Below are 26,535 nucleotides of genomic sequence, written 5' to 3'. Positions count from 1 at the left end.
GGAAAACGAATAGCACGAGGATAGACATACAGCACGGAAGGGAAAAAGGGCTGCAAAGGCTGGGGCCGTGGGGTAGCCAAGCACAAACCCACCAAAGAGAGACGAGCTCCGTGGGGGGAGGGGGGGTGGGCTCAAATGCATGAGATGAACCGCCATAGATGGGAAGAGGAAACTGTAATTCAATGCTCAGCAGAACCAAAAATGTGTGCAACAGAACTGGTTATCAGTTGTGCATGCCTAATCTTCAATGGAGGGACTCCGGCCTCCACCAGGACGCTGGTCACCGGACTCATCCTAAAAGCTCCCGTTGCCAGTCGAATGCCACAGTGGTGCACTGGGTCAAGTAAATGCACCACTGAGGGCACCGCCAAACCATAAACCAGACTCCTATAGTCAAGGCGGGATTGAACAAGGGCTCTGTACAGCTGCAGCAGCGTAGAGCAATCTGCACCCCAAATGGTGTTGCTCAATCAGCGGAGGGCATTGAGGTGTTGCCAGCACTTCCGCTTCAGCTGACGAAGATGAGGAAGCCACATCAATCGGGCGTCGGAAAACCAGTCCTACGAATCAATATGTCTCCACTATGGTGAGTGGATCGTCATTATAGTAAAGTTCTGGTTCTGGACGAACAGTACGATGCCAACAGAAGTGCACCACACACAACTTCGTAGCTGAAAACTGGAAGCTGTGGGCTAGAGCCCATGACTGCACCTTGTGGATGGCTCCCTGTAGCTGCCGCTCAGGAACACCAGTACTGGAGGAGCAGTACAAAATGCAGAAGTCATCTGCATACAGAGAAGGTGAGACAGACGGCCCAACAGCCGCTGCTAGACTGTTAATGGCTACTAAAAATTGAGATACACCCTGTAGGACCCCATTGTCCTGGATTTGGGGGGGGGGGGGACGACTATGGGAGGCACCAAGTTGGACACAGAATGTATGGAGCGTAGGAGATTTTGGATAAAAATCTAGAGCGGGCCCTGGAGACTCCACTCATATAATGTGGCAAGCATATGATGTCGTCAGGTCATGTCGTAAGCTTTTCATAAATCAAAAAAGACTGCAACCAGCTGTTGGTATCTGGAAATGGCAGTTTGAATGGCATACTCGAGGGAAGCCAGATTTTCAGTGGTGGAGCGATCCTGGCGGAAACTGCCCTGGCATGCAAGGACGCTGAGGAACTCCCACTCTGTAAATGGAACATTATAAGGTTCAATGTGACATTCAGTGAATGAGAGGCCTTTCCTTTCCAACCTCAGTTTGAGAGTGCAAAATGCTGGGGGATAATTCTCTGATGTGGAGGCTCGAGCATAGTGCTCAGCAAAGAGCTCGGGAATTGCGTTTGAGTTGGTAGATAACACACCATTGATGTTAATGGCAGTAACACCTGTCGGCGTCTGGTACCCACAAACATGTCTCATCTTCGTCCAGACTTGGGAAGGTGACGTATGGCACCCAATGGTTGAGACATACCTCCCAACATTCCTGTTTCAATCTTTATATAAGCTGGCGAATGTGGGCACGGAGCCACTTAAAAGCTATTGGGTGTTCTAGAGAAGGGTGCCGGTTATGTCATTTCAGCGCTCGTCGATGCTCTTTAATGGCCTCAGCCATTTCCGGCAACCACCAAGGTACTGACTTTCACTGGGGGCACCCTAAAGAACAAGGGATCATGTTTTCCGCCGCAGAAACAATCGTTCTAGTGACCCACTCGGCTACCACATCGATGGTACCATGTGGGGGGGGGGATTCAACGATGACAGCAGAGGTGAAAGGTTCCCAGTCCACCCTGTTTAAAGCCCATCTAGGTAGACATCTAGAGGAATGGCGCTGGGGGCGTGACAGGAAGATGGGAAAGTGGTCACTACCACACAAGTCATCGTGGGCTCTCCAGTGGACAGATGGGAGAAGTTCTGGGCTGCAGATGGATAAATTAATGGCCGAATAAGTGCCATGAGTCACACTGAAATGTGTGGTGACCCCAGTATTTAAGAGGCAGAGGTCGAGTTGAGTCAGGAAAGTTTCGACATCTCTACCTCTGCCAGTAAGCATGGTGCCACCCCACAAGGGGTTATGGGCGTTAAAATCTCCCAAAAGTAGGAAAGGTTTACGGAGTTTATCAATTAGTGCAGGCAATGCATTCAGGGGTACTGCACCATTTGTAGGAAGATGTACGTTGCAGACAGTTATTTCCTGCATTGTCCTTATCCTGACAGCCACAGCTTCAAGAGGGGTTTGAAGGGGCATTGGTTCACTGCATACTAAGTTCAGGACAGACACAAACTCCACATGACACTAGTATAGCCACCACGGTTCTTGTAATATCCCCTATAGCCGGAGAGGGCAGGGGTCTGCACTGTCGGGAACCAGGTTCCCTGGAGGGCAATGTAGAAAGCAGGTACGAAGGTTAACAGTTGCAGTAGCTCAGCCAGATGGTGGAAAAAAACCGCAGCAATTCCACTGGAGGATGACGTAATCGTGAGGCTGGGAAGGCATGAAGCATGCAAGGAGGCAGGTTATGCCTCAGGGTCCCCTGCTGCCACCGATTGAGTATTTGTATTCATTCCTATTGTGGATGAGGCATCAACGAGATCCAGGTCCTCAGAGGACGCTGAGATCTCCACCTCATCTGCAGGTCCAGAATTGGTAGGAAGTGGTGGTGTTGGGGCCACTGGAGGGTCCTTTTTCTTAGCAGACTTCTTTGTTTGCTTGCCCTCTCGCTTCTCTTTAGGGGCTTGCTTGGGAGGACTTCTCTGAAGTAGCTTCAGGCATGGAGGAAGAGCATGAAGCTCTTCGTCCATCAGCTTTTGGCTCCTTCAGCCACTGGCGAGAGTCTGCTGTGGCACATTAGTGGAGACGTTGGGAGAGAGGGTCCCAAGGGAACCCTCCCGCACAAGTGGAGCCGGAGGAGGCTGTTGCTTCTCCGGCTGGGGGTGGGGGGAGGGAGGGGACCCATGTCCCGTGCCCCCTGCATTTGGGGGGGGGGGGGGGGGGGTGGAAGGGGCTTTCTCCTGAAGTAGGTGCTTTGGGAGCAACGGAAGGAGATTTTCGCCCTACCATCAAGGGGGCAGATGTATTCTGGAGGCCCGGAGTGCCCACTGTTCATGGTACAGAGTGTGGTATGACTAGTACTTGTGATGGCGATGGTAATGTAGCTGCACCATATGTGGATGTCAACTGAACAGGGTGTAATCATTCAGATATACATTTAGCTTCTTGGTAAGTCAACTGGTCCAGGGTTTTGTACTCCATGATTTTCTGCTCCTTTTGGAGTACTGTGCAGTCTGGTGAGCACGGGGAGTGCTGCTCTCCACAGTTGATACAGTGAGAGGAGGCACACGTGGAGTACCTGGATGCAGTGGACATTGGTTGACTCAACATGTGGTGCTGGAAGTGCAGCGGGAAGACATGTGCCCAAATTTCCAGCACTTAAAGCACCGCATAGAGGGAGGGATATATGGTTTAACATCACACTGGTAAACCATCACCTTGACCTTTTCAGGCAATGAGTCACCCTCAAAGGCCAAGACGAGGGCATCAGTAACAGCCCTGTTGTCTTTGGGTCCCCAGTATACGCGCTGGATGAAATGAACACCCCCACCATTCTAGATTGGTGCAGAACTTGTCGTCAGGAGGAGGAAAATAATCCCCTGGACAATGTGAGGCTTTTATGGGGAGTGACGGTAACAGGAATATCACCCAGCCGGTCACAAGTGAGTAATGCCTGGGATTGGGCTGGGGATGCTGTCTGAATCAAGACTGCACCGCTTCTCATCTTGGACAGTGCTGTCTGTTGCCCAAACTTACCCTCAAGATGTTCAACAAAACATTGAGGCTTCGTAGGCAGAAAGGAGTATCTGACCATTCTGCTACAGACTAAATACTGAGGCAAATACGGCTCTCTTCTTTCTGTAGCCCTACGTTCCTCCAATGGTGTGGCATGGCAGGGAAATGATTTAGGGTCATATATGTCAGCATTGTACTCTATCTAGCCCTTCCAATCAGGGGCTCTCCCCACGGGCGCCACCCAGCCACAGCAAAGGCCACCAGGCACGATGGCCATTGCCAGGAGTCCTGATGCCCCAGGAAGACATCTACTCCTTGGCATATGTGGGGAGTTTACAGCTCAGGCATCAGCAATGCAATCCATGTGTTGTCAGGGGGGCTACCACCAAATGTGTACATGACAGCCTCACCACAACAGACTAGCTATCGTGCTGGATATTGGGCACCAGAGAAAGCCAATACTGTCATGGGGGTGAAAGAGGGCAGGTGACAATGGAAGAAGATGACATACCACGGAAAGTGTCCTCACCCAAATATTTCAATTGCAGGTGGGGGTGCAAAGCCATGACAAGAGATTCAGGAGATCGAATCTAAGGGCACTATGGATAACTCATGCACCATGTAAGGCATCCCATGGTTGCCTTTGCAGTTGATACAGCAGGGAGAAGGAGATGGACAATCACCCTCGTGAGCATCCCTGCCACAGGTTACTCATTTGGCCAGGTGTCGACAGGACTCTCGAGTGTGGTTGTAACGATGACACTGGTGGCACCGTATCAGGTTTGGAATGTACGGTTGTACTGTGATAACGTCATAGCCTGCTTTTATCTTTGATGGAAGGACCACTCTATCAAAAGTGAGAAAAATAATGTGTGTGGCCACTAAGGAAGCATCTGCTATTCTCATCACTCGATGGACTGCAATGAGACACTAATCAGAGAGGTATGTTTGGATTTCTGCCTCAGTCAGCCTGTTGAGAATCCTAGTGTAAATAACACTATGGGAAGAATTCAACATTCAAGGGGCCTTGAAACAAACAGGATAGCTGTGGAGGAGCACAGGTGCAAACAGTTGTTGTGCTTGAGAATCAGAAGTAGTCTCCAAAAGCAGAGTGCCATTTCATAAACAAGAGCAGGATTTCACAGGGCTAGCAATTGCATCTACACTTTTCTGAACAGTTGGTAGACATCGACGGTGAAAATTTGCGAGAAAATCCCTCGTGATTGCCAGCGTCTCTGGTGGCGCGCTCCTTCCAACTGGGGCCCCCTCAGAAGAGGGCGCACCAGCCTTAGGGGATTGTTCATACCTCAGGTCATACCTCCTGAACACCTAACAGGGGGACCTATTGGCAATTTGGGAGGGTAGCAGTTCAGGCAATCATTTCCCTGGGCCTGATCTTTACGTGCGAATCCTACCTGTCAAACCGGGTTTGGGAATTATGCATTGTCCAGTCATCTGTTATGCGTGAGATGTGTGGGCTGGTCTTCAGGAGCACACGAGGAGGAGGAGGAGGAGGAGGAGGAGGAGGACCACGAAGAAGAAGAAGAAGAAGAAGAAGAAGAAGAAGGAGTAACCTCAAATACCAAAGCAGGAAGGATAGGAGAAGGAACTAAACACAGTGGAGAGAGAGTTCTGATATTGGTGACTGAATATGCAGAACACATTTCTAACAACATCCCAGACATGTTTTTCAAGGGAGGGAAAAGATTCTGCAAAGCTGGGGCACCATGGTAGCCAAGCACGAACCTGCGAAAGAGCAGCTAGCCCTCGGGTGGGTGGGTGGGGACAAGCTCACTGATGGCTATGAGGAAGAGTGTGACACTTAACACACAACCCTGTGGGATGCTGTTCTCTTGAATCTGAGGGGTGCTGAGTCAAGAGCCAACCAAAACCTGAAAGAGCCTGTGGGATAAAAACTTGCAGATAAAAATTAGGAGGGGGCCATGAAAGCCCAAGTCGTGGAGGATAACTAAAATATGATGGCGCCAAGCTGTGTCACATGCCTTATGTAAGTCAAAGAAGACAGAGAGAAGCTGCCGTTGATTAGTAAAAGCCTGTCAGATTGCTGTTTCCAGTCTGAGTAAATGGTCATTTGGAGATTGTCCTTCCCGGAAGCCACACTGATATGGGGACAAGAGGCCCTGAAATTCGAGTACCCAACATAATCGGAAGCTAACCATCCTCTAAAGCAGGTTACAAAATACATTTGTCAGGATAAGTGGGTGGTAGCCGTCGAGAGGTGTTGGGTTCTTCCCGGGCTTAAGGAGGGGGATAACTATACTGTCTTGCCCATTCAGCGAAGGATTCATTATAGTCTGCAGCTTGGTGGCAGTTGAAATATAAGGGAGTCTTTTCAACTCTGTGTTTTTGCTGGAGAAAGGTAGCAGGATATGAAGAGGACACCAATGCCCTTGCAAAGCATGTCATGAGATGTTCTGCAAGGACCAAAGGTTCAGTACACAGAGCAGCTTGGAGGATACGACCCTGGACAGTTGACTGTCGCTGGTGGTCCAGAAGGCTATGGAGCTTGTACCAAACCTGCGATGAAGAGGCATACGTTCCCAGCTTTCCTTCTTACTCTGCTTAATATGGTAATGAGCCTTAGCACAGAGACGCTTAAAAGTGAGGAGGTTGGTCTGTGAAAGGTGTTGTTTAAATTGCTGCAGCACCTGTCAGAGGTTCTGGACAGCAACTGAAATGTCCTTGGTCCACCATCCAACACGGTACCAGTCAATGACGAGGGGTAGAGCAGTGCCAGCAGCCTGAAGTATAGTGGCATCAATGCAATTCAAGACAGAGGTGTTAAAGTGCACAGCAAATGTATATAAACCAATTGGCCCTGCAGAATGCTGAACATGGGGCCTGTCTGCCTGGCGGCAGCAGGGAATGACAGAATCATCAGAAAGTTATCACTGTCACACAGATCACGATGAGGTGACCAAGGTAGGGAAGCCATAACAGCAGGGAAGGAGATCTAGAGATTGATAGCAGTAAAGGTGCCATGAGCAGCACTGAAGTGGGTAGGGGAACCATCATTGAGGAGACACAAATCAATGTCTACAATAAGTTGATCAATTAGAAGACCCCTACCTGTTGAAGTGGCACTCCCCCACAGGAGGTGCTATACACTTAAGTCCCCAAGGAGGAGAAATGGGGTGCGGGAGTTGTATTAAGATAGACAGTTCAACATAAGGAAATGACCTACCTGGAAGGAGGTAGACATTACAGACACTGATTGCCAGAGTCACTTGCACTGTAACCACTATTGCTTCCTGGTCGGTTTTTTATTTTTTTTTTTACACATCAAATTTCATACGAACAAATTGAGGAGCAAATCTCCAAGGTCATGGAACGTGTCAGTACATGACATTACAACATAAAAGTAATAACAGATAAAAATAAGATGTTTATGAACCTGAAAAAAGTCAAGTCATAAGATTAAGTAAAAGCAATCAACAATACAACAAGAATCAGCTTAATTTTTCAAGGAACTCCTTGACAAAATAGGAGTGACCCATGAGGAAACTCTTCAGTTTCGATTTGAAAGCACATGGATTAGTGGTACGATTTCTGAATTCCAGTAGTAGCTTACTGAAAAAAGGTGCAGCAGTATACTGCACACCTTTCTGCATAAGAGTTAAAGAAGTCCAATCCAAATGCAATTTTGATTTCTGCCGAGTATTAACTGAGTGAAAGCTGCTTATTCTTGGGAATAAGCTAATACTGCTAACCAGAAATGACATTAAGGAATATATATATTGAGGCCAATGCCAAAATACCCAGTCTCGTGAACGGGGGGTTGACAAGAGGTTCGTGAACTTACACCACTTATTGCCCAAACCACTCGTTTCTGAGCCAAAAATACCCTTTTACAATGGGAAGAGTTACCCCAAAATATAATACCATATGACATTAGTGAATGAAAATAAGCAAAGTAGACCAATTTTCGTGTTGAACAATTATTCACTTCAGATACCGTTTGAATAGTAAAAATGGCAGCATTAAGTCTTTGAACAAGATCCTGAACGTGGGCTTTCCATGACAGTTTACTATCTATCTGAACAACTAGGAATTTGAATTGCTCAGTTTCACTAATCATATCCCCATTCTGCGAAATTAAAATTTCAGGTTTTGTTGAATTTTGTGTTAGAAACTGTACAAACTGAGTCTTACTGTGATTTAGTGTCCGTTTATTTTCTACAAGCCATGAACTTATGTCATAAACTGCACTATTTGAAACCGAGACAATGTTGCATACAACATCCTTTACTACCAAGCTAGTGTCATCAGCAAACAGAAATATTTTAGAATCACCTGTAATACTAGAGGGCATATCATTTATAAAAATAAGGAACGGGAGTGGTCCCCCACTTGACTGTATCCCACTCACACCCCACACCACAGCCATTCTCAGCACTGTGAATAATGGTCTTTTGCTGTCTGTTGCTAAAGTAAGAGGTGAACCAATTGTGAGCTACTCCCTGTATTCTGTAATGGTCCAACTTTTGGAGCAATATCTTGTGATCAACACAATCAAATGCCTTAGTTAAATAAAATGCCTAGTGTTCGAAACCTTTTGTTTAACCCATAAAGTACCCCACAGAGAAAAGAGAATACAGCATTTTCAGTTGTTAAACGACTTCTAAAGCCGAACTGTAAATCTGATAGCAAATCATGTGATACAAAATGATCAATTATCCTTACATACACAGACAACTTTACCAAACAGTGATGGCATAGAAATAGGTCTAAAATTGTCTACATTATCCCTTTTTCCATTTTTATGAAGCAGGTTTACTACTGAGTACTTTAATCATTCACGAAACTGACCATTCCTAAAGGAAAAATTACAAATATGGCTAAATACAGGGCTAACTGGGCAGCACAGTACTTTAATATTCTGCTAGGCACTCCATTATATCCATGAGAGTCCTTAGTCTTCAGTGATTCAATTATTGACACAATCTCCCCCTTGTCTGTATCTCAGAAGAGTACAGACATCAATCTCGGAAAGGCATTTGCCAAGAAAGTTTATACAATTTGTTGTCGAAACTAAATTTTTATTTAATTCACCAGCAATGCTCAGAAAATGATTGTTAAATACTCTACAGATACCTGATTTATCAGTTAACAGAAATATTTTTATCGACCTTGTGCTGCTGACCAGACACTTCCTTCACAGCTGACCATATGGTTTTAATTTTATCCTGTGAATTAGCTATTCTATTTGCACTCCACATACTCTTTGCCTTCCTAATAAAATTTTTAAGCATCTTACAATACTGTTTGTAATGGGCAACTAGCTTGACTGTGACTACTAACATTTCTTATAATTCCCACTTTGTTCTACACGATATCCTTATCCCACTACTCTGCCACCCGGGCTGCCTTTTACTGCTAATACCCTGTTTAGAATGTTCTAATGGAAAGCAACTCTCAAAGGGCATGAGAAATGTGTTAAGGAAAGCATTATATTTGTCATCTATGTTATTGGCACTATAAACATCCCGTCACACTGGCAAGGTTTAAAAAACTCTATTGCTGTTGGATTAACTTTCCTACATAATTTGTAATTATATGTGACATTTGTTTGAGTACAAAAGCCTTTTACTGTTAAAATTTGTGCCTCATGGTCTGAAAGGCCATTCACACTTTTACTAACATAATGTCCATCTAGTAATGAAAAATGAATGAAAATACTGTCTATGGCTGTGCTACTGTTCCCCGGCACCCTATTTGGAAAAATCTCAGTCTGCACCAGATCATATGAATTTAGGATATCTACCAACATCCTTTTTCTTGCACCATCACACACAAAATTTATATTGAAGTCACCACATATAACTAATTTGTGGTACTTCCTATAAAGTGAATCAAGAACCTCCTCTAGTTTGAGCAGAAAAGCTCTGAAGTTGGAGTTAGGGGACCTATAAACAACAACAATTAGAAGTTTAGTTTCACTAAATTCAACTGCCCCTGCACAACAGTTGAGTGCAGTGCTGTGATACATTTATGGACTCAAATGGAATACTGTTTTTTACATACACGGCCACTCCCCCAACCTGCAAGGAACTCCTTGACAAAAAGACGAAGGGGGATTCAATCACTAATGACATTGGAGCAAACAAAAGTGCAAACCCCTCCAGATGCTATCCGGGGGCCGACACGGTTCCAACAGAATGCCTCTTAACCACGAAATGTTGGAGAGTGTCCTCATGCAAGTGTCTTTCTTGAAGAACAAGACTGAATGCAGAATAGGAAGAAACAAGACGTATTTCCGGTAGGTGACAATAGTACCCATTGCATTCCCACTGGATTATAATGTGGTGAGAGTCCAGTTTAGACATAAAGAGGCAGAGGGAAGGTCATGCCACTCAGTCAGTGTTCGTCATCAACAAGGATAGGGTGATATCCATAAATGAGATCTCAAGCTCAGGTTGTGGGGTGGCAAATAGCATCTCCATGGGCACTGAGTGGTGTGGCGGGGGGGAGGCAGGGATTGGCTTGTCCTGGGACTCACAATTCTTCTTCTTCTTCTTCTCTTTTGGAGATGGAGGAAGGCTTCTCCAAGATCCGGAACTGAAAGAGAGTGGGCGCCCTTGAAAAGACGTAACAGAGGCAAAAGTTGAAGAATGTGACGCCGGATGGAGTGTGTCATATTTTTGGCGAGCCTCAGCATAAAACAGGCGATCCAGGGACTTGTACTCTTGGATCTTCTTTTCTCTCTTGTAAGCTAGGCAGTCTGGCGAGCGAGGCGGGTGGCGGATGTGACGATTGACACACACAGGCGACTGAACACAGGGGCTTCCCTCATGGAGTGGGTTTTCACAGTCACCACACAGAGGGTCTGCCATACAGCAGGAAGACATATGCACCGAAAGCACTTCATGGGTGGTGGAACGTACAGCTTCACATCACATCTGTAGCACATAACCTTGACCTTCTTTGGGAATATATCCCTCTCTAAAGCCAGACTGAAGGCACCAGTATCAGTGCTGTTGTCTTTATGACCTTTTGGCACATGCCAAACAAAATGAACGCCGCATTGCTTCAGATTAGCCCAGAGTTTCTCATCAGTTTGCAGGATGAGGTCACTACAACAAAATCACTCCCTGGACCATATTCAGAGATTGGTGAAGGGTAACAGACACTGGGACATTGCCAAGGTGATCACAAGCCCGAAGAGCTGCGGACTGGGTGGCAGAAGCAGCTTTGATCAACAGGGAGCCTGACCGCACCTCACTGAGATACTCCACTTCACCAGACTTGTCCTCAATTAATATTATCCACAAAAAAACATTGGCTATGTGGTGATGAATGTGTCCCTGTCCATCCTAGTACAAACGAGGTAGTGGGAAAAATGTTTCATCCCAAGACGGCGACCCTGGCCCTCCTCTCATGATGTAACCACAGAAGGGAAGACTGCTGGCTCATATGAAGCCGCATTCAATGATCCTCCACCATCTGAAGAGGAGGCCATTTGAGAACAGCCAGATTTTTGCAACTTGATACTCTTAGTGCACCAAGCATCCACCCTGAAACCACCCAATCCAATCAGGGGCTCTCCCCATTGGCATCACCCAACCATAACAAGAGCTGCCTGGCACAGCGACCACTGCCGGCAGTTCTGATGCTCCAGGAAGACAAGCAACCACTCCTTGGGATACATGGGGAGGGCAAAGCTCAGGCATTAGTAGTGTGATCCCTGTGCTGCCAGGGGGCACGAGATGGGTACATAACAGCCACCCACATGGACGGGCTACACATGCTGGTGACCTAGCGGGATGGGGGGAGGGGGCTAAGCAGGCAAAGAAGGGGGAGGGGGGGGGAGGAAACCACATCAGAGATGCTAGGGAGGGAGTTGTTCTCCAAATGGCTCACACTAAAAACAGGAAATTTAGAAGTGGAGGTCAAACCTCAAGCGGGGACCTAAACGTCAGAAAAGGATGAAAGAGAACAGGCAGGAATGACAAAATTGCAAGCAATACAGGGAAAACAGTGAGAGGGGGAAGGAGGGTGCAGTGGGAAGGGATGAGGATAGGAAGAGAGGGGCGGGATAAGGAAATGCAGCCAGGGAAGGAAGAATGGGCTGCTATAGCTCTACAGCTCAACATCTACATACATACTCCGCAATCCACCATACGGTGCGTGGCGGAGGGTACCTCGTACCACAACTAGCATCATCTCTCCCAGTTCCACTCCCAAACAGAACGAGGGAAAAATGACTGCCTATATGCCTCTGTACGAGCCCTAATCTCTCTTATGTTATCTTTGTGGTCTTTCCGCGAAATGTAAGTTGGCGGCAGTAAAATTGTACTGCAGTCAGCCTCAAATGCTGGTTCTCTAAATTTCCTCAGTAGCGATTCATGAAAAGAACGCCTTCTTTCCTCTAGAGACTCCCACCAGAGTTCCTGAAGCATTTCTGTAACACTTGCGTGATAATCAAACCTACCAGTAACAAATCTAGCAGCCCGTCTTTGAATTGCTTCTATGTCCTCCCTCAATCCGACCTGATAGGGATCCCAAACGCTCGAGCAGTACTCAAGAATAGGTCGTATTAGTGTTTTATAAGCGGTCTCCTTTACAGCTGAACTACATCTTCCCAAAATTCTACCAATGAACTGAAGACGACCATCCGCCCTCCCCACAACTGCCATTACGTGCTTGTCCCACTTCATATCGCTCTGCAATGTTATGCCCAAATATTTAATCGATGTGACTATGTCAAGCGCTACACTACTAATGGAGTATTCAAACATTACAGGACTCTTTTTCCTATTCATCTGCATTAATTTACATTTATATATATTTAAAACTAGCTGCCATTCTTTACATCAATCACAAATCCTATCCAAGTCATTTTGTATCCCCCTACAGTCACTCAGGGCACCATGTATGCACGAACTCACGAAAGAACTGTGAGGTCCCGGGGGGAAGGTTCTAGTTGATAAGGGTATGAGACGGCTTGTAACCTGCCCCCCCCCCCCCCCCCCCCTCCCTGATGTTATTCAATCTGAACACTGAGCAAACAGTACAGGGAATCGAAGAAAAATTAGGAAAGGAGACATAAGTTTGGCAAGACAAGACAAAGACTTTGAGGTTTGCAATTTGGGCAGCAAAATAACTGATGGTGGCCCAGTTACAGAGAACATAAAATGCAGACTGGCAATAGCAAGAAAGCCATTTTGAGAGAGAAATTTGTCAGCATGGAACATAAATTTAAGTGTTGGGAAAACTTTCCTGAAGGTGTTTGTCTGCAGCGTTGCCTTGTACAGAAGTGAAATGTGGTTAAAAAATAATTCAGGCAGTTAGAGAATAAAATAATTTTTAAAAATGTATTGTTACAAAAGACTGCTGAAGATTAGATGGGTAAATTTGAATAATGGGGAGCCACTGAATCGAATTTGGGAGAAGAGAAATTTATAGTACAACTTGACAAAGATTTTTTTTTTTTTTATGGCACAAAACTGCTACGGTCATTAGCTCCCGGTCTGTGACTTAGGAAAAGGTAAAAAACTGAAAACCAGCAGCAATGGGAGCGAAACTCAAAAAAGTGGGGAAACTAAAAACATGAGGAAAGCTTAAAAAACCACTATAGAAGGGGGCTGTTTGTCCCAAGAAGAGCTTCAAATGACTGATGTCATCTCACGGACACTAATAAACTCGAGAATGTGATCGCCCTGAGCATGTGTAATCTGCTCAAATGGAAGACACCTCAGGCGACAGCTGTAGATGGGTGCGTAACGGAGTAAAATAGGGGCACTCAAGTAAAAGATGTCTCACTGTCCACAGAGTAAAATAGGGGCACTCAAGTAAAAGATGTCTCACTGTCCACAGTTGAGAGCAGTGGGGACAAAGTGGGGGAGGACCGCCACTTAAAAGATGTCGATAGCTGAAAAGACAGTGCCCTATCAGGAGTCTAGTTAAAATTACCTCCTCTCGACAACGAGTTTGGGAGGAAGAGGTCCAAGCACAGGGAAGAGCTTCCACGTCCTGCAATTTATTATTGGGAAGTGTTGACCAATGTGCGTGCCATAAAACAGCAATACGACAACGTAAAACACTCTGTAGATCGGCGAAGGGAACAATGCGAACAGCAGGCTGAAGAAGAGAGACTGCAGCCTTGGCCACTATATCGGCTGCCTTGTTTCCACAGATACCAACATGTCCTGGGATCCGGAGGAACGCCACAGAGACGCCCCCCAAAGTGGAGCAAGTGCAGGCAGTCCTGAATCCGGTGGACCAGAGGGTGGACAACAGGGTAGAGAGCTTGGAAACTGAGGAGAGAGCTGAGGATATAATATACTGTAGCCGCTAATGGCAACGGATGTATTGGACAGCCTGGAGAGCAGTGAAAAGCTCCGCAGTAAAAACCGAACACTCGTTGGGAAGCCGAAATCGATTAGGGGTGTTGCCAGCAATATAGGCACTAGCAACACCAAATTATGTTTTTGAGCCATCAGTGTAAATAAATGTGGCATCCTTCATTTATGCGCATAGAGCAGCAAATGCCCGACGTTAAACAAGGGGTACCATCCTTGGGAAAATGACAAAGGTCACAGAGCAGGCAGGTCCGGGGCCAGAGCCAAGGCAGTGCTATACCCCAAGTTGTCAAGAAAGTTTTAGGAAACTGGAAGGAAAGAGAATGTAGCAGTTGACGGAGGCGGACTCCCAGTGGTAGTAGAGAAAAAGGGCGGCCTGCATACCCTAAATCCAGGGAGGCGTCGAAAAAAAAGGTCATGGGCTAGATTAGCAGGTATGGAAGACAGATGGCTAGCATAACGACTCAGAAGGACAGCTCGCTGATTGGACAGCGGAGGTTCAGCAGTCTCAGCATTAAGGCTTTCCACAGGGCTGGTGTAAAAAGCTCCAGACGCTAAACGTAATCCACGGTGGTGGACAGAGTCGAGATGCCAAAGAAGAGACAGCCAAGCAGAGAAGTAAACTATGGTTCCATAGTCCAATTTCGAGTGCACTAAGGTGCAATAGAGGTGGAGAAGGACCATTCTGTCCGCTCCCCAGGAGGTACCATTCAGGACACGAAGGGTGTTGAGGGATTGTAGACAGCAAGCCGAAAGATAGGAAATGTGGGAGGACCAGCACAGTTTTCTGTCAAACATAAGACCCAAGAATTTAGCGACTTCCGTGAACAGAAGGTTGACAGGGCCTAGATGTAAGGAAGGCAGAAGAAACTCCATATGACACCAAAAATTGACACAAACAGTCTTATTTGGAGAAAAGCGGAAGCCGGTTACGATGCTCCAAGAGTGGAGGCGATCGAGACATACTTGAAGACGTCGTTCAAGAAGGCTGGTCCGTCGAGAGCTGTATGAGATCACAAAATCGTCCACAAAGAGGAAGCCCGAGACATCGGGAAGGAGACAATCCATAATTGGATTTATGGCAATGGCAAACAGTACAACACTTAGCACAGAGCCCTGGGGTACCCCGTTTTCTTGGGAGAAAGTACAGGAGAAAGTAGTGCTCACCCGCACTTTAAATGTGCACTCTGCCATAAATTCATGAAGAAAAAGGGGCAGCCGACCTCGAAAGCCCCAAGAGAACAGTGTGCGGAGGATGCCTGTCCTCCAACAGGTATCGTATGCTCTCTCCAGATCAAAAAATATTGCTACCGTTTGGCATTTCCTGAGAAAATTGTTCATGATATAAGTGGAGAGAGCAACAAGATGGTCAATGACAGAACGATGCTTTCGGAAACCGCATTGGGCAGGTGTTAAAAGACTTCGGGACTCCTGCCACCAGGCTAAACGGCAATTCACCATACGCTCCAAAACCTTACATACACTACTCATGAGAGAAATGGGGCAATAGCTAGAAGGGAGATGTTTGTCCTTTCCAGGTTTTGGAACAGGAATGACAATAGCTTCCCGCCATCTTCTGGGAAAAGTACTGTCGGTCCAAATTCGATTATAAAGGCAAAGGAGGTAGCGCAGACTACGGTATGATAAATGCAGAAACATTTGGATGTGGATACCATCCGGTCCTGGGGCACAAGAGCAAGAAGAAGAGAGTGCGTGTTGGAGTTCCCTCATGGAGAAAACAATATTATAGCTTCCGCGATTTTGAGAGGAGAAAGCAAGAGGTCGCACTTCCGCTGCGCGTTTCTTCGAGAGAAAGGCTGGCGGGTAATTTGAAGAGCTTAAAAATCTCAGCAAAGTGTTGACCCAATGAGTTAGAAATTGCGATGGGGTCCACCAAGGTATCATGCGCGACAGTGAGCCCAGAGACCAGGGAGAAACTAGGCGCGCCAGATAACCATTGAATCCGACTCCAAACTTCCGAGGAGGGAGTGCAGGTGTTAAATGAGCTAGTAAAGAAGTCCCAGCTTGCCTTCTTCCTATCACGGATGATGCGACGGCATCGCGCATGGAACTGCTAATAGCGGATACAGTTGGCCAAAGTAGGATGGTTGCGGAAAACGCGAAGAGCACGTCGCCGCTCACGTATTGCATCACGGCATGCTTCGTTCCACCGAGGAACTGGCGGGTGCTGGGGCAAATCGGAGGTGCGAGGTATTGAACATTCTGCAGCTGTAAGAATAACTTCTGTAATATGAGTGACCTCATCGTCGACGCTAGGAAAGTGACGGTCATCGAATGTCGCTAGTGACGAAAAAAGTGTCCAATTGGCTTGGGCAAACTTCCAGTGTCTCGGGCACATATATGGCAGTTGTGGCTGCAATCTAATGACACATGGAAAGTGGTCACTCGAGTGTGTATCAGCAAGAGCGAACCATTCAAAGCACCGAGCTAGCGAAACAGTACCAACAGAAAGGTCCATGTGAGAGAAATTTGCCGTGGAGGCAGACAAAAATGTAGGGTCCCCAGTGCTGAGGCAAACAAGATCCACTTGGTGGAAGATATCTATCAATAGTGAGCCGCACGGGCAAGGACGCGGAGATCCCCAAAGCGGGTGGTGGGCATTGAAGTCCCCAACCAGCAAATAGGTGGGCGGAAGCTGACCAAGAAGATGAAGGAGATCAGCTCTTGCCATTGGTGTGGACAATGGAACGTATACAGTACAAAGAGAGAAGGTGTATCCAGAAAGGGAAAGATGGACAGCAACAGCTTGGAAGGAAGTGTTTAAGGGGATTGGGTGGTAATAGAAAGTATCATGGAGAAGAATCATGAGTCCTCCATGGGCTGGAGTGCCTTCAACAGAGGGGAGATCAAATCAGACTGACTGAAAATGAGGGAAAACAAAGCGATGGTGGGGACACAGCTTTGTTTCCTGAAGACAGAAGACGAGCGGCAAGTAGGATCGTAAGAGGATCAACAATTCATCCCAATTGGTTCAAATGCCACGGATATTTCAATGGATAATGGACAAAGGGTGGACAGAAAAGGGAAGGACGTGGCCAAGGTTGCCCTCAACTCAACAACTGCTCAGAGCCTACGGCTGACAGCATGGAACAGCATTCAGCCGAAGGCAGAAGATCCTGATCCAGAGGTTGTTTGGGAGCAGCTCCTGCCACCAGCGATCGGCCGGTTGATCGGCTGCCAGCTGCATGCCTTGGCGACACAGACGACGGCCAGGGGGCGGTTACCGCCAGGTGGTGCTGTAGAAGAGACATGCCGTGGTGGAGAAGGAGAGTAACTGGGTTTCTTATTAGCCTTCTTTGAAACAGGACGTTGAGATCAGGGAGGAATCGACAGTTGTGAAGTTGGGGTACATAAAAAATCTTCACGAGTAGGCTCGTTTTTGGAAGTCCGGGTGTCTGATTTTGGGGGTCGTGATTTAGCAGAACCCGATGAAGGGTGAGCCATAGAGTGAGCAGGTGTTAGTGGGGAGGTTGAACGGGCAATCTTTCTACTGGCCGATCTGACGACTGAGGCACTAAAGGTGAGATCATAAGTCTGCATGGCTGCATCCTTTGTAGGTCGAGAAGAGGCAAGGACAGTGCTGTATTTACCTGCGTGAGGCACAGTGGGCTTTCGACTGGCGAATAACTTTTGAGCAGCAAAGGTCAACACCTTTTCCTTCACTCTGATTTCCTGAATGAGCCATTCGTCTTTGAAACTGAGGCAATCTCTAGAGGAAGCAGCGTGGTCACCCATACAGTTGATGCAACGAGGGGGTGGTGGTGGACAAGCACCGTCATGGGCATCTTTGCCACACGTAACGCATTTTGCTGGATTGGAACATCACTGGCTGGTATGATTGAACTGCTGACACCGATAGCAATGCATAGGGTTTGGGATATAAGGGCGAACGGAAATTATCTCATAGCCTGCTTTTATGTTCGATGGAAGTTGAACTCTGTCAAATGTCAAGAAGACAGTACGGGTTGGAACCAAGTCCTTGTCAACCCTTTTCATGACTCGAACAGCCATTACGCCCTGGTCAGACAGGTAGTTTTGAATTTCCTTGTCGGACAATCCGTCAAGGGAGCATGTATAAACCACCCCACATGATGAATTTAAAGTGTGGTGCGCTTCCACTCACACAGGGAAGGTGTATAGCAGTGAAGCACACAGAAATTTCTGTGCCTGGAGGTCACTGACTGTTTCTACCAACAAGCTGCCATTTCATAATCGGGAACAAGACTTTACAGGACCTGCAATTGCGTTGACACCTTTCTGAATAATGAAAGGGTTGAGTGTGGAGAAGACTTGACCTTCATCCAACGGAGAAATAACAAGGAACTGTGGCACTGATGGAAGAATTGTCCGTGGCTGAGACTCATTTAACTTTCGCTTGTGAGCAGACATAGTAGATGATGAGGAAACCATTGCGGAAGTATCCCCCATGATAACCGGCATCTCCGATGGCGTGTTCCTTCCTTGTGGGGGGGCCTCTCTGAGGGCACTCCCGTCTTAGGCGATTGTTCACACCTCAGGTCACACCTCCCGAGAAACAGATGGAGGGACCAATCGGCACTTTCGGAAGGTACCAGCTCAGGTAATCACCCCTCCCTGGGCCTGGCTGTTACCAGGGGGTATGTACGTATCCTACCTGTCTACCCGGGGTGGGGAATTACACGTTACCCCATCACCGGCTACGCGTGGGAATGCGTGGGTTGGTCTTTAGACATGCACAGGGAGGAAGAAAGAGAAAGGGAGGAACAAAGAAAAGAAAAGTAAAGAACAGAGGTCTCAAACACCGCAGCGGAGGAGAGGGTAAAGAGAAGAAGTAAGGAAAAGAGAAGGACAAAGGAAGGACAGAGACTTGCCAGCAGAGAAAGCGAAGAAGAGTGTTTTACAGTTTCCAGTGACTGTCTCTGCATGTAGGCACTGAACATACTCCCAGAGGGGGAGAAAGGGAAGGGAAGAGGAGGAGGTGAGGGGGGGGGGGGTGGAGATGGGGGATGGGGAAGGATGTGAAAAAGGAAGGTATGCAGCCTGGAAAGGAAAGACGGCCACACTACCTTGGGGTCCCGTGCTCGCTACGCACGTATACACGTATCCACAAAAGAGTTGTGGACCCCTGCGGGGGGGGGGGGGGGGGGGGGCAATAATTTGTTGTAGACTCTTAGAAAATATTATGACCCCAAATATAATAAGGTATCTCGGACAGAATGATCTCCTCCATGACAACCAGAATGGATTCCACACACATCGATCATGTGAAACTCAACTTGCACTTTTCTCACACGACATACTGAAACCTTTGGATCAAGGCAGGTGGTAGATGCAATATTTCTTGACTTCTGAAAAGCATATGACTCGGTAACATACCAATGCTTATTTCCACAAGTACGATCATAATGGGTATCACGTGAAATTTGTGACTGGACTGGATTGAGGACTTTTTGGTATGGAGGATACAGCACATTATCTTGTATGGAGACACACTGTTAAATGTCGAAGTAACTTCAGGTGTGCCCTAGGGAAGTGTGTTGGGACCCTTACTGTTCACGTTGCACATTAATGACCTTGTAGACAACATCAATAGCAAGGTCATAATTTTTGCAGCTGACACAGTTATCTATAATGAAGTACCGTCTGAAAGAAACTGCATAAATATTCAGTCAGATCTTGATAAGATCTCGAAGTGGTGTAAAGATTGGTAACTTGATTTAAAAGTTCAAATAGGTACAATTGTGCACTTCACAAAACTAAAACACATAATATCCTATGATTATAAGATCAACGAGTCACAGTTACAATTGACCAACTCGTACAAATACCTGCTTGTAATTCTTCAAAGGGATATGAAATGGAATGATCATATAGGCTCAGTTGTGGCTAAAACAGGTGGCAGACTTTGGTTTATTGGTAGAATACTGGCAAAGTGCAGTAAGTCTACATGTGGTGTGTGGGACTCATACCATAGGACAAATAGGGGATACTGAATGTATATAGAGAAGGGCAGCATGAACGGTCACAGGTTTGTTTGATTCATGGGAGAGTGTCACTAAGCTGTTGAAATAACTGGACTCACAGACTCTAAGGTAAACAAACTATCCCAAAAAAGTCTACTAACAAAGTTTCAAGAAACAGCTGTGAATGATGACTCTAGGAATATACTACAACCCCCCTATGTATCGCTCATGTAGGGTACATGATGATAAGCACATACAGAGGCATTCAGGAATGGGAAGAAACCGTAACAATTGGTACAATGGGATGTACCCTCTGCCATGCACTTCACAGTGCTTTACCATCTATAGACTAAAAGAAGGGATCAGTTGATAGGACATATCCTGAGGCATCAAGGAACTATCATTTTGGTAATGAAGGGTAGTGTGAAGGGCAAAAATTGTAGAGGAAGATCACAACTTGAATACAGTAAGCTAGTTCAAATAGCTGTAGGCCGTTGTAGTTTTAATGAGATAACGAGCCTTCTGCAGGAGAGACTGGGGGCGAGCTGTGAGTTGTGCTTGGATAGTTCAGTCTATAAAACTTCCTGGCAGATTAAAACTGAGTGCCCGACCGTCACTCGAACTCGGGACCTTTGCTTTTCGCGGGCAAGTGCTCTACCATCTGAGCTACCGAAGCACGACTCACGCCCGGTCCTCACAGCTTTACTTCTGCCAGTATCTCATCTCCTACCTTCCAAACTTTACAGAAGCTCTCCTGCGAACCTTGCAGAACTAGCACTCTTGAGAGCAGGAGAGCTTCTGTAAAGTTTGGAAGGTAGGAGATCAGATACTGGCAGAAGTAAAGCTGTGAGGACCGGGTGTGAGTCGTGCTTCGGTAGCTCAGATGGTAGAGCACTTGCCCGCGAAAGGCAAAGGTGCCGAGTTCGAGTCTCGGTCGGGCACACAGTTTTAATCTGCCAGGAAGTTTCATATCAGCGCACACTCCGCTGCAGAGTGAAAATCTCATTTTGGAGTTCAGTCTATAGTTCACTTGCCCATGAAAGACAAAGTTCCCCGGTTAGAGTCGTGATCCTGCGCACTGTTTTAACCTATCAGGAAGTTCCAAGATTTTGTACAAAATGTAATTTCATGAACCCAAATCAGTCCAGTGTGATATTCATCCTGAGAATGTGTAACATTCCTCTCATTACCAATACAGAAGTTCTACTAGGGGTCCTTAGTCCGGCATCTGCAAATGTGGGAGGTGTAGGCACATATTCCATGCTAGGTAACAGTGAACGATATCACACAAATATTTTAATTTCAATGACTGGTGGTAATGACTTATTACACAAGACGTAGGTAAAAATGTAGGCTAATTCTGCCAGGTTAAGAATGTTGTATTAAACTTGTTTATCTGAAAATCAACTGCATTATTTGCAAACATGCTGTCCAAAGTAGTTCTGCATTTTACAAAAACTTTCATTCTAACATTTTATTTTCAAAGACCCAGAGTACTGCCAACAGAATATTCAAAGTCACTTAGAAACATAAGAGTGTAATAATAGCCATAGGTCACTTATGTGAGGGTCATCAATTGTTACTTTCACTTGACATGGAATCTTCATATTCAGGATGACATACTGGATTCTATCTCTTACAAGCCTTCAGTCTAGTTGCAAATCTTATAAAATATTCAGAAAGCAATGATACTGTTTACTGCAGGACACTGAAGTAATGTGTCAAAATGCTTTCAAGAAAGAATGTGCCACCAGTGCACATGCCACTAGCTTCACATTTCGTACTCCATTGAAAAATACAACTACACCACCACTTATTTCCTCATCACACTAGTCTTCATCTAAGCACTGGTTAATCACTTTGTTTAAATTTGCTAGTATTTTCAGCTTCTCAACACTAATTCCCAGGTAACTCAGATTCCATCCAAGTTACACATTCATTAACTTGTGTGTCTGAACACTACAGTGTTTTAATAGTAAGAGTCGTGAGCCTTTAAGTTGTAGTTATGGCAAGAGCAGTAGTTTCAGTCAGTGCGTTCTCTCCATTGTTCATAAGTTAATTCTAAGATTTGAGTGGCGTGCAACAGAAAACAAGGAAACTAGCTCAAAATGGCTCTGAGCACTATGGGACTTAACAGCTGTGGTCATCAGTCAAGGAAACTAGCCTATTTAATAAACAAACAATACTCCATAATTAACTTAATGACTGCAATGAACGTAACAGTGGCCTATAAGCTCCGACTTAAGAAACATGAGCAACTGATTTGCTCAGAAACTGATAAAACATGAGCCATTGATACTTTCAACAACTTAAGATGTAAGAGACACAGCAGCTAGCTAAGTGACGACTGTGTGGTTAGCAGGTTGCTAGGGAAACACTTAAAAAAGGAGCTAATTTTTATACAGCTGTAAGTCACGTACATGACCATACACGCTGGCACACAGTACGCCCATTATATTCTTACAGATCAACAGGAATTCTACTTCCTAAAGACCAAAACAGTCACCTACGTTATACCCACATTCTCAATGAAATCACAATGTTCATCGTGAATGATTACTTGAAATTTCCAATTGCTGAATTTTTCGAGCATGTCTATCATCCCAGAAGAACAATAACATAATAAAGTTTAAATGTTTATGAAACACACCATTAACAAACCTAGCTAAAGCACTTGGTCTAATGGAAAATAAGTGTGACTGATTGAACTAAGAAATTAAGACTTTAAAACTACGTATAAGAAAGCAATATACTCACAAGAAGTACATGGTCAGCGTCTGATAATGAACACCTTGAACATTTTAGGTAGGCCTCGTAGTGAGACCACCAATGAAGCACTAAATAAGGCGTTCCAACAAGTAAAATCGATGAAATATAAAACAAGAATGTTTTGGCACAGTTACATTTATACCCCCAACATTTTACGAGGACTTCGTCTTCAATAATTTGTACTGTTTCATCTTGCAAACTTTCGTACTCGACATGACTATTTGGTAAGACGCCACACATTCTATACTGGAGAACAAACACACGCACATACACAGTAGTCTGATTCAGGAAGGCAAACTGAAATACAATCTAAATACTGATAAGGAATGACTAAAATCCAGACGAAGCAACTCTTTCATCATGTGACCATTACACAGAACAGGGAAAACAAAGGACACCAAGACATGCACTCTCCAAGGAAAATCCGTCTGCTGTCACTTGACGTAAGTTTAAAAAACAGAGATGTTATTTGTCAAACAGGCGCGGCGTTAGCAAAGAACTTCCTTGCACAACACTTACGGACAAAGAAAACTCTGTGGGTATCGCCTAGTCAGCAGAAGCGTTTCGGCATAGTCTCGCTGTGCTTTGGTGATTCAGTGATTGGCTAATGTTCGTGACGTCACTTGCGGCCAATCCACACAATGGGTTGTATAAATAAAACGGAGAATATACTTTATACTCACTCTGCTGCTGACAGCCCGCCTTGTGTAAGGTGATCAAAATCACAATAAAGAAAAAAAAAAAAACTTTATACTCAGATGTTCGGAGAAAGTTCTCTGACTGGCATGAATAAAACAAGTCTGAGAATATACTTACTCGAGTATGTTCTCAGCGTGAGTTGGGGAAGTTGCCCAAAACAAAGAATATTCTCCGATTTCGTATGAATAAAACCAGAGAACTTTCTCACAAGCGGAGAACATTCTCTCACTCTGTTTTTGTAAGTGAGCTCCGTAGCATACTTCAAGCCGAGATAGTACTGCTGTGGTTAAGTGTTACCGAGTGTTTTTAGTGAAAATGGCGGTATTTATGGTTCTCGAAAGGCAGAAAAAGATATACATACTACGAAGGAACACAGAAGAAAGAAACTGTAGAAGTGAAAACATTATTTGGCCGGCGAATCACTTTCTTCCCGAAAACCACGAAAGAAGAGGAAGTGCCCTTTGCAACGAATGCAAAATGAAAACATTTTTGCGCTATTTAGAGGATCCAGGCTTTCAGACTGGTGTAGGAGAAGACTTAGGAATACACCAGACAACAGTATCACTAACATTTTCATATGTATGCAGCAGGTTAACAGAAAAACACCGTTGTGGATCCGATTTCCGAGAAACATTAACGAACTATAAACAGCTAAAGTTAAGTGGCAGTCTAGATACAGATTTCCATGTGCAGTGGGGGCGCTAGACTTAACGCATATACCTATAACGAAACCTTCTACACATGGAGACCAATATGTTAATCGAAAGGGCCTTCCATCTATAAATGTGTAGGCGACATTTAATTACAGTGAAATGTTTACGAATGTTGATGCTTCATGGCCTGGGTCTGTGCATGACGCTAGGATATGAAGAAACTCAGACGTGTACCGAATATTTCGAGAGAACCAGTACAATACCTTAATTTTAGGAGTCAAAGGACATGGCATTGCATCGTGGTTAATGACAACGTTTCAAAACCGCGAAACATCTGATGAGAGGGCGTACAACAGACTTCACTCTAAGGAAAGGGTGATAATTAAATGGTGCATTGGTCAGGTAAAATGGTGTTTCCCAATTCTGCCAAATAAAATAAGGCCTGCTCAAACAAAAATCCTCTGTGTAATAGTATCCTGTTTCGTTTTGTACAACGTAGCAAAACATAGAGGGGATGAGGATTTTGAGCCACCTAGTGACAAAATTCTTCCTATATTGGCAAAAGAGGAAGAGGAAGAAATAGAGGGCGAGAAATTGTTAATGTAATACGTCAAAACATTGTATAATTAAACCTAACTCATGTATTTTTTGTAATTAAAATATTTTTTTCTTCTTCAGATACAATAATATTTTGATGAAAATAAAAAAAAACAGTGTTCTGATGTCACATAGTAAAATGCTGTTTAGTGTTTTTCTTCCTCCTCTCTCATCGATTTTACTTTCATCAAAAATGGTTTAACCTGTAACAATTCAAACTGGAACAGAATTTTCAGATACTTCAGTAAATAAGTGCACAAACTGTTTGACCTGTAACATATAAAACAGGAATAAGTTATTCTTCTTGTTCCACATTACCAAAAATTGTTTCAAGGGTATGGTGAAGGCATTTGGCAAGTGCTACGGTAAATAAGTGCATGAACTGTTTAACCTGTAGCATTTAAAATAGGAATAAGTTAATCTCTTTGTTCCACTTTTCCAAAAAATGTTTCAAGTCTGTGGTGAAGGTATTTGCCTGACACAACAGTAAATAAGAGCACACATTTTTTAACATTTCAAATTGGATTACGTTACTCTTATTGTTTCATTAAAAACAAAATTTGTACTGAATTACTTCTTTAAGAGGATATGGAATTCGGTAAATAAAGAGTGTAAACGAACATTCACTTAAAAAGCATATTTTGTTACTAAAAAACGGTGTTGTACTGTGACATTACGCAATTCATTCTATTGTTTTCCTCGTTCTTGACGCATCAGTTTCTGCTGCTTCCTCTTCAGGATATCTAATTGGTACAATAACACTAGTCGTTGCAGTTAAGAAGTAGTCAAATTCATCGTCTCATCCGTTTCCATGCTTAGTCTGTATCTTTTCGACACTCTCGCTGGCCCCAAAACAGGTGAGTGCGAAGGTATAACAATTTCTGGACCCATCAGATCTGTAGCGCCTGCTGTGACAATTTGTAGTTGCTGCAAAACTGCTTCTGTTTCGAAGAATGTACAGTTGGTATCAATTACCTACGAACTAACCTCTGGGGAAGAGAAGACAGCAGAGGTGGAAGCACCTACTGCACAAGCTCCTAATAAAAAAAAGTAATAGTATTGTGTGTCATGGCTCAGTTTCTAGTTAGTATATATAGCAAGCAGGTGGGAGGAGTTTGTCGAATTTCATGCATAGTACACTGTGATACTTTTACAGAAAAGTGGTCAAATATCAGACGAATTTCATTTTCACATAAAAATAAATATTTTGCTAATTCACAATTTCAAAACATTAAGCCCATAATGAAAAAACCGGAAAGAATGGGACTTACCAGGAATTCTGCAGGTACTTGACTTGCAATCCTCTCCATCTAAAAACTTCAAAAACATTTGTTCCCTATTTTTTAGTGAGATCTTAATGTTACACGTCTTATTTACAGTTGTCTTAGACTTGATACACGACTCCATTTGTGCAGTTCTTTCATAATCTAGTTCTCTGAAGTGTCTTTTACAAAACTAACTCTGTAACGATGTTGTATTTCCACTATACCATCTGCCTTGTTGCAGCCAGAGTTTGTGATTTACTGATAACAGCAGGATAATCTTTTATAATATTCACAAAGGATAATTCAGGCTCTTACATTTCGGTACAGAAATAAAGTAAGAAAAACTTTCGGTAACACAAACACACACAAATGAAAACAAAATGAAAACCAAAGATGTTGGATTTTAATCTCTTTGGTGACAACATACTCAATAAGGAGGGGAGGTAGTGAGAAAGAACTCCCAGGACAGAGTTTATGCTTC

General features: G+C 44.7%; 1 protein-coding gene across 1 annotated transcript in view; it reads right to left on the bottom strand.

The window, feature by feature from the left end:
- LOC124556611 (polyamine-transporting ATPase 13A3-like) overlaps positions 1-23,215 on the bottom strand; it is a 281,733-nt gene extending 258,518 nt beyond the window's left edge. Inside the window, exon 1 of the mRNA XM_047130578.1 lies at positions 22,829-23,215. Coding sequence (XP_046986534.1) covers positions 22,829-23,080 — 252 coding nt within the window. The 5' untranslated portion in view covers positions 23,081-23,215. The remainder of the gene's footprint in view (positions 1-22,828) is intronic.
- Positions 23,216-26,535: the final 3,320 nt, after the last annotated feature.

Source organism: Schistocerca americana, chromosome X (genome assembly GCF_021461395.2).
Source record: "Schistocerca americana isolate TAMUIC-IGC-003095 chromosome X, iqSchAmer2.1, whole genome shotgun sequence".
Taxonomy (NCBI): domain Eukaryota; kingdom Metazoa; phylum Arthropoda; class Insecta; order Orthoptera; family Acrididae; genus Schistocerca; species Schistocerca americana.
The sequence above is the reverse complement of the archived record's forward strand: the minus strand, read 5'-3'. Positions and strand labels throughout refer to the sequence as shown.